This window comes from Panicum virgatum, chromosome 9N (genome assembly GCF_016808335.1).
Source record: "Panicum virgatum strain AP13 chromosome 9N, P.virgatum_v5, whole genome shotgun sequence".
NCBI classification, from domain to species: Eukaryota; Viridiplantae; Streptophyta; class Magnoliopsida; order Poales; family Poaceae; genus Panicum; species Panicum virgatum.
The window spans coordinates 34,987,835-34,996,137 of record NC_053153.1 but is presented as its reverse complement, the minus strand read 5'-3'; the positions used below and the strand labels follow the sequence as shown (position 1 = coordinate 34,996,137).

Genomic DNA, 8,303 nt, shown 5'->3' with positions numbered 1-8,303 from the left:
ACTTCTATTTCCTTGATGGTTATTCTGGTTACGATCAAATTCCTATCCATCCTGATGATCAAAGCAAGACAACGTTCACGTGCCCTTATGGAACTTATGCCTATCGACGAATGTCATTCGGGCTGTGTAATGCACCCGCTTCGTTCTAAAGGTGCATGATGTCCATTTTCTCAGACATGATCGAAGAAATCATGGAAATCTTCATGGACGACTTCTCGGTTTATGGGAAGACCTTCGATCAATGTCTAGCTAATCTGGATAGAGTCTTGCAAAGATGCCAAGAAAAAGACCTGGTACTCAACTGGGAGAAGTTCCATTTCATGGTCCGAGAAGGCATCATTCTAGGACACTTAGTGTCCGAAAGAGGAGTAGAGGTGGACAAGGCAAAAATCAAAGTCACTGAGCGACTTCCGCCTCCCACCAATGTGAAAGGAATCTGAAACTTCCTAGGACACGCAGGATTCTGTTTGATGCGACGGCGGGAAAATGACGAAGAACAACAAAATCAAACCACAGAAGACACGAGGATTTAACATGGAAAACCCCTCCAATATGAAGGGTAAAAACCACGGGCGCCAGCCAGCAAATCTTCACTATATCGGGTGTGTGTTTACAACGCCTAACGGCGGCTTACAAGAGGAATAACACAGCGAGGAGCAAACCCTAAAGGGTATGTATACTACCTCCACTACACTCTGGCCCAGCCTTCGGCTTTACGGGGCCTCCGCTCCGCTCCATTGGAAGTAGGCCTTTTCTTGTGCAATGAATTTTGATCACAATATAACATATTCTATTTGTGATTCATTGCAAATTTCTCCCAAATCGCCAGACCCCTAACGAACCTACTTTCCAAGGAGCTTCCTTTCCACTTTGACGATCAGTGCCATAAAGCCTTTGACAACCTCGAAAAGGCACTCATCTCAGCGCCAATCATACAACCCTCGGATTGAAAGCTCCCGTTCGAGATCATGTGTGATGCTAGTGATTATGTGGTGGGGGCCATACTTGGGCAGATTAAAGATAAGAATCATCACGCGATCGCGTACGCTAGCAAGACACTTATAGGAGCTCAGCTCAACTATGCCACTACGGAAAAGGAGCTCCTAGCAACTGTCTTTGCTATTGACAAGTTTAGGTCCTACTAGTGGGAGCAAAGGTCGTGGTTTATACAGACCATGTTATACTGAAGTATCTCCTCACAAAGAAGCACGCTAAACTAACGCTTAGCAGATGGATTCTCTTACTCCAAGAATTCAACATGGAAATTAAAGACAAGAAAGGAGTAGAGAATTCGGTAGTGGATCATTTATCGCGCATGAGCACCACTAAAACAAAGGAACTACTAATAAATGATTTCCTTCAAGACGACATGCTTCTCGAGGTGGAAACTTCGCACTCCTGGTATGCAAACATCGTTAACTTTATGGTTTCTGGTTACGTGCCTATGAGAGCAAATGCCATCCATGGGATGTACCATACCTATACCGAGTATGTGTAGATGGGTTACTACGAAGATGTGTACCCACGGTATAAGGACAACAGATAATTGAAAAATGCCATCTAGCACCATATGGAGGACATTATGGTGTCTTTCGAACACAAGCAAAAATCTGAGAGAGTGGATTCTTTTGGCCGTCAATGTATGAAGACACTAAGGACTTCATACGGAGATGCCCAAACTGCCAGAAGCATGGAGGAATCACAGCTTGCAATGTGATGCCCTTGACATTGTCTCTGTGGCCCGGCTGACTGCCTCGCAAAGGTGGTCAGGAGCTCTGTATATAAGGCAGGGTGCCTTGGCATCCTAGGAACGAGAGAAAGGGTTTCATTCATTGACCCTCGAAATGCTTCTTCGAAACCTTCCGAGGCTCGGGGGCTACACCCAACAGGTGCTCTCAGGGGCGCGTCCCGTTGAAGACTTATAATGACTCGAGATATTTTCAAAAGCACAGAAACACCTTGTCCAAGACGTCGAGGTTCGACTCGGCCCTCCGGCGCTCGGAGGCTTGACAGAGGTAGATCTAGGTGCCTCCCTACCGAGTGGGGTCCCCGTATCCGGGTGACTATCCTGCTCAGTGACTCTGCATCAACTATCCGGCACGCAGGGACTCGGCTGCATGACGGAATGGTCCTCTATGGATCAGGACGGAGGCTCCAACAAAACACCCTAATTGTTAGGGATCTTATCCGATCTCCTTCCTTGTAACAATCTGAGTAGATCTAGATCTTTGCTTGTACCTCATGGCTCCCAACCTATATAATGGGGATGTGTGTAGACCCATAGGCGAACTCTCTTTTTCCACGCTCATTGTAAACACCACCAGAAACCCTAATTCCGCATCGAACACAGGACGTAGGGTATTACGCTCATTGCGGCCCGAACCTGTCTAACCCTTGCATCTTCGTGTTACCATCAAGCTCTTGGCTCCGAGATCTCCCCTTCTAAAACTCTACCGCCGGGTACCCCATGGTAGACTTGCCGGATAAGCAATCCGACAGGCTGGATATTGAGCTAGCTCGTTAAGATAATGAGAATTCGGGCTTGGCTCGGCTCGTTTAGCTTGTGAGTCAAACATGAGTGGGCGGTGGAAACTGGTGGCGGGAGCGACCCTCGATGCTGCGATGCAGGCCACCGGCGCGGTACGGTGTGGAGCCCGTGGGAGGGGGTGTCGCGCGAGGATGGCGCGTGAGGCAACCTATCGTGGTGCAGTGTGGAGCCTGGAGGAGGGGATGGCGAGGGCATCGGCCAGTCGTGGTGCGGAGCCAGGGCGTGGGGGCAACGTGTGGTGCTAGGTGCGGGTGGTGGCCATGTTCCCCATGCCGTGCGGCGGTAGGACCGGGGGTAGATGGGAGGGAAAGGAATTGGATTTGGAGTAGGGATGCAAGTTAGACATATTTTGGATTATTAGGTTGACTCAAAAAATTGATAAACTGAATTAAAATGGTATTTTGTGTAAATAATTTGACAGGAGAAATAAACTAGAGTAGTGTGCCATCATAATTAATTAGCAGACTCAAAAAACAGCATCATTAGGTAACCACTTGCATCTTTAATAGGGAGTTGATTGAGTTACTTTTTATATAGTTGTTAGAACTGGACCTAAGAACATAGACAAATTTATTTGGGCTCAAGTGTTAGACAATTTTTGGCTCGTTTCAGTTCCAGAGTTGCTCGCAAGCCAGCTCGAGCTGGCTTGTTGGTTTGGCTTGTTAATACTTTTTAATAAGCCGAGCCCAGCCGAACTACCGAGTCACGAGTTTTTCATATAGTTTTGTTTGTGTTTCTATGTTGTGCGTCTATATTTAAATATCTCTCATTCTCTCACATATATTTAGTTCGTGGTTGATCCTCTTCCTCTAGCCTGTAACGTAGAGGTGCAGCCTGCAGGTTACAAGATAAGTTTTATTTGGCAGAATTTGGTAAAACGTCAGGAACTAATGCTATGCTTTCGAATCTTGTGTACCCGGCAACAATGCCATGGTACACTGGTGATTTGTGCCTCGTTCGACAAGCCCCGTTTAGAAATTTTCATCCAAAAAGTTTTGATCCTCACATTGGCACATGCATGGAACATTAAATATAGTTGAAAAGTAAAACTAATTGTACAGTTTGGATGTACACATCGAGATAAATCTTTTGAGCCTAATTAGTGCATGATTAGCCATAAGTGCTACAATAACCCACATGTACTAATAATACGGTCAAAAGCCTCAAAAGATTCGTCTCGCGGTTTTCAAATGAATTTTGAAACTAATTTTTAATTACTGTTCGAAAATCCCTCTTAAAATCTGATCAAACATTCAAAAAAAATTTCATTTCACCAACTAAACACACCTGCCGCTGCAGGCTGGACCCACACGCGCTCGTCCTCCCTCGGGATCTCCCGCCTCCGGCGATCCGGCGAGCGAGATGCCCGCGCAGCCGCCACCGCCCGCCGCCGTTCCCCGCCGCCGGTGGCAGAACTGCTTCAGCCCTACGCTCGTGCGTGATCGCTGCTACACGCGCTGCTTCCACTCCGCGGGGCTCCGCCGGGCCGCCGTCCCACTCCAGGACGGCGCCGTCGTGCACCTCTGGCTCCCGCCGGCCGCGACTACTGGGGCCGCCCCCCTGCACCCGGTCCTCCTCCTACACGGATTCGGAGCGAGCGCCACCTGGCAGTGGGCCCCCTTCCTCCGCCCGCTCCTCGCCGCCGACCTGGCCCCATACGTCCCGGACCTCATCTTCTTCGGCGCCTCCTCCTCCCCCGCGGCCGACCGCTCCCCGGCCTACCAGGCCGCCTGCATCGCCACGGCCATGTTGGCGCTCCCCTTGGCACCGCAGCGGTACGCCGTCGTCGGCGTTAGCTACGGCGGGTTCGTCGCATACCACCTCGCCCACGCGTTCCCGGCGGCGGTGGAGCGGCTCGTGCTCGTCGCGGCGGGAGTGTGCCTCGAGGACGCAGACCTGGCAGCGGGGCTCTTCGCTGTCGAGGACATCGCCGAGGCCGCCAGCCTGCTGCTGCCGCAGCGGCCGGAGGATCTCAGGAGGCTCGTGGGGCTCACCTTCTGCCGCCCGCCGCGGTTCATGCCGTCCTGCTTCATCAGGGACTACATCAGGGTAGGTAAATTCAGGGTCGTGCCAACTAATTTCACCTGTTAAAAGCTTCTAGATCCACAATTGTTCCCTTGATTGGTCCATCCGTTGCATTGCAGGTGCTGTTAGTTAGTGCATAGCTTAGTAGTTGCAGGCTTACAGCAATTCAGCAAACTTGTTGAGATCCAACCCAAACTTGCCTGTTTATATAACCTCCCTCTTATTCCAGCCCCATTCCTAAAGCCCATCCAAAGTTCCAAACGCCACTTATAGGATTATATAAGGGGAGTTCAGGATATGAGAGTCAATTCGGTGGCAATTCAGGATTCCTATGTTCATCTAAACAATCAATAGTGAGGATTTATAGCTGAGGCATTTGTAGTTAATATTGTGAATGAAAGAAATCCTGATGAAGGCATTTAGTAATGGTTAATATCAGTTCAGGTTTGTAGATTGATTAAGCCTAATTGGTCAATGTCGTAAAAATCCTGGAGAATGTTTCGAATTTGATTGTTATAGATTGATTAATTGATATGCTGCTTCAAGATGTTCCAACTATTAAGACTACTCTTGCAGATGTATTTGATACTTATGGCTTCAGTATGCATTTTGTTTTCATTATAAATTCAACATGGCAAGAGGAATTGGTGGCTTAAATACTGACTTGTTTGGTTGAACCTGCAATAGCAAAATATTAATCTATTGTACTGTACCTAACCCAAGGATTGTCGATGGGAAAACAAAATATAAAAAAAACTCGACCTGCGAGGGGCAAGCCGCCCCCCGGGCATTAATGTAAGAAGACCTCTCACGCAGGCCGAGAAAACCCCCGAACCCCCACCCCACCCTTACACAGGGGCGCCGTAGCCCATACCGTAACCCGTGTGAGAGCGGGCCGGGGTGAGCCGGGACCTATTTCCATGTGCTTTGGCGTGTAGGCAGACGAGGGGATTTTTTTAACCTCAGCCTGAAATTCGCTCCCACCGGGAGTCGAACCCAGGACCTGAGGAGTGCTACTGAGGCCACCTAACCAATCCGGCTAGAATGGAGTTATGAACCCTTAAGTTCCTCATTCTTTCCCTAGCAATTTAATCAAATTGATATTTAGTGCTCAAAAACAGTAAGCATCTATTTTTACATTGAAAACGTCTCTACAATCTCCATTGTCTTCTTCTGGCAGTATCATCATTACATTGACTGATATTAGAAGGTGAATGCCATCAATTTTGTGATTACTATAATCATGTCCTTTTCCTTACTAGACACAAACGACAAATGGGCCTAGTAATTAATTTTATGCATGGAGGAAGTGGTATTTAATTTGGACAGGTCATTGTCTGGCTGTTCCTCATCTTCTGTAATAAACAGCCTGAGGGAAATTGAGTAGATTCATACATGGTTTCTGTGCTTTTTACAAAGGAAGTGGCTGCTTAACTTTGTTATATGCACAATAGGATTATACATTTTATTTATATCATATTGCAGGTTATGTGTACTGACAATGTGAAAGAGAAGACTGAGCTGTTATATGCATTGATCAATGGTTGGAAGCTTTTAATGGGAAACAAAATATAATTTTGATGGAGTTATGAACCCTTAAGTTCCTCATTCTTTCCCTAGCAATTTAATCAAATTGATATTTAGTGCTCAAAAACAGTAAGCATCTATTTTTACATTGAAAACGTTTCTACAATCTCCATTGTCTTCTTCTGGCTGTATCATCATTACATTGACTGTTATTAGAAGGTGAATGCCATCAATTTTGTGATTACTATAATCATGTCTTTTTCCTTACTAGAGACAACCGACAAATGGGCCTAATAATTAATTTTATGCATGGAGGAAGTGGTATTTGATTTGGACAGGTCATTGTCTTGCTGTTCCTCATCTTCTGTAATAAACAGCCTGAGGGAAATTGAGTAGATTCATACATGGTTTGTGTGCTTTTTACAAAGGAAGTGGCTGCTTAATTTTGTTATATGCACAATAGGATTATACATTTTATTTATATCATATTGCAGGTTATGTGCACTGACAATGTGAAAGAGAAGACTGAGCTGTTATATGCATTGATCAATGGTAGGAAGCTTTCAGATCTTCCTAAAATTAGTCAGGTAATGATTTGCAATGCACAAGCGATTGACTTTAATCAGAGCATTCTAGATCTCAAGCAAAAATGCTCGTGTTCTCTGTTAAGAATATAATTGTTGCATATTGTATTGATTTTGCAGCAAACCTTGATAATCTGGGGAGAGCAAGACCAGGTCTTTCCATTGGAACTTGGCCTATGGCTGAAGAGGTTTGTCTATTCACATCTGTCATCGTATTTGAGTCTTTATCATAATCCATTAAGCTTTGGTATTCGAATTCAGGCATCTAGGAGATACTTCAGAACTAGTCATAGTCAAGAATGCCGGTCATGCCATAAACCGTGAAAAGCCAGCAGAGCTTTGCAGACTTATAAGGAACTACATCATTGATCCCACAGTAAAATATCGGGAAGACCGCAAGGTACATAACTATATAATCATTGTACCATTTTTATTATATTGACCCAGTACACGTTGAAACCCTTGGAGCAGTATAGGGAAGAGTTGCACCTGCCTGAATTCAAGGTCCCCACGTGTCACATTTGTTTTTTACTTCACCGACATTTCAGAGAAAAATGCCTCTTGTGTCTGCAGGGATCTTGGAAGAATGTAATAAAGAGGTTTGCTGGATCGAGCCTAAGAAAGGTGGACTCTTCACGACCGCTGCTATAGAATGTAAATATACTCTATTCGGTTGGTTGTGGTTGGTGGCTGGTGCTGATTTATTGTGAGAGAAAGTACTGCTAGTGGGCTGGTGGCTGGTGTAGAAAAACATTGTTGGCTGGTTGGCTGATATGCCAGCCGAACAGAGTAAGTGCCTTCAGCGGTGCACGAGATTCAAGTTAATTTGATTATCCGATTGTTACATGGGATCAGATGAAATTCTGATGGAGTGTACATTTCACCGTTCTGTATCATGTACACTAGCTTTGTTTAAGGTTTTGCATATGTATAGGAGTATATACAGCTACATCATGTAGGCCGAGCTGTACTGCCCTTGTTAGGACATTTTCTTTTCATGAGTATGTACTGATTCGGCATCGATTGGGATATGTTAAAAAATGCTTAGTAAGAAAATATTAACATTGATCTGAAAGAAAAGTGGCCGAGTGGGCAGCAACTAGACCATGGAAATATGTTTGCAAGTTGTGAGAACTTCAAATTCCAGCTGGAATTCTTTCTATTCTTATGTAACTGAGATTTCGTTATGTTTCAGCCTTTGCGAGCACAATGTCAATATCAAGAACACAAGTATCCAATGTCCTGAAACAAATAGTGTTTCTAAGAATATGTCTTAAAATTTTAGGCAAATCAGAGAAACTAACAAAGCCTTTTTTTTCCTAGGGTTTTCCATAGTGCAATCTCGTTTTCTAACAAAATGAAGATCGTTTGGTAGCAGCAATATACGAGCCTCCAACATCAAAATGTTTTCCTGGGAAACAAACAAACAAACAATAAGGTTTTGGAATAGTCTAACAAAGCTTTAGCTACATACACATAATCAAACTGAAATCTTGTCCATGTGACCCCCATTGGTTGAACCCACGCGCAACAGACCATGTGATGTGAGATGCTCGCTGCCTGATTGGTGGCCGTGCCGCCGGCCGTACAACCGCCTCTGTTAATGTTTATTAATTGAG

General features: G+C 45.3%; 1 protein-coding gene across 2 annotated transcripts; it reads left to right on the top strand.

Annotated features, from left to right (window-relative positions):
- Nucleotides 1-3,820: 3,820 nt before the first annotated feature.
- On the top strand, nucleotides 3,821-7,797 carry LOC120693102 (lipase 3-like). Of its 2 annotated transcripts, none has more exons than XM_039976506.1 (5): nucleotides 3,821-4,597; nucleotides 6,595-6,687; nucleotides 6,805-6,872; nucleotides 6,946-7,084; nucleotides 7,258-7,725. In XM_039976506.1, the coding sequence occupies exons 1-5, from the start codon at nucleotides 3,911-3,913 to the stop codon at nucleotides 7,333-7,335; spliced, it is 1,065 nt and encodes a 354-aa protein (XP_039832440.1). In that variant the 5' UTR covers nucleotides 3,821-3,910; the 3' UTR covers nucleotides 7,336-7,725. The 2 variants fall into 2 exon arrangements, with proteins under 2 accessions (XP_039832440.1, XP_039832441.1); XM_039976507.1 differs by having other exon boundaries at nucleotides 3,833-4,585; nucleotides 7,258-7,797.
- The last annotated feature ends 506 nt before the right edge of the window (nucleotides 7,798-8,303 follow it).

Coding starts and splice junctions, on each gene's coding strand:
- LOC120693102 (XM_039976506.1), top strand. CDS start 3,911: ATGCCCGCGCAGCCGCCACCGCCCGCCGCCGTTCCCCGCCGCCGGTGG. Junction 6,688..6,804: donor ATCTTCCTAAAATTAGTCAG/GTAATGATTTGC, acceptor TTGATTTTGCAG/CAAACCTTGATAATCTGGGG. Junction 6,873..6,945: donor CTTGGCCTATGGCTGAAGAG/GTTTGTCTATTC, acceptor ATTCGAATTCAG/GCATCTAGGAGATACTTCAG.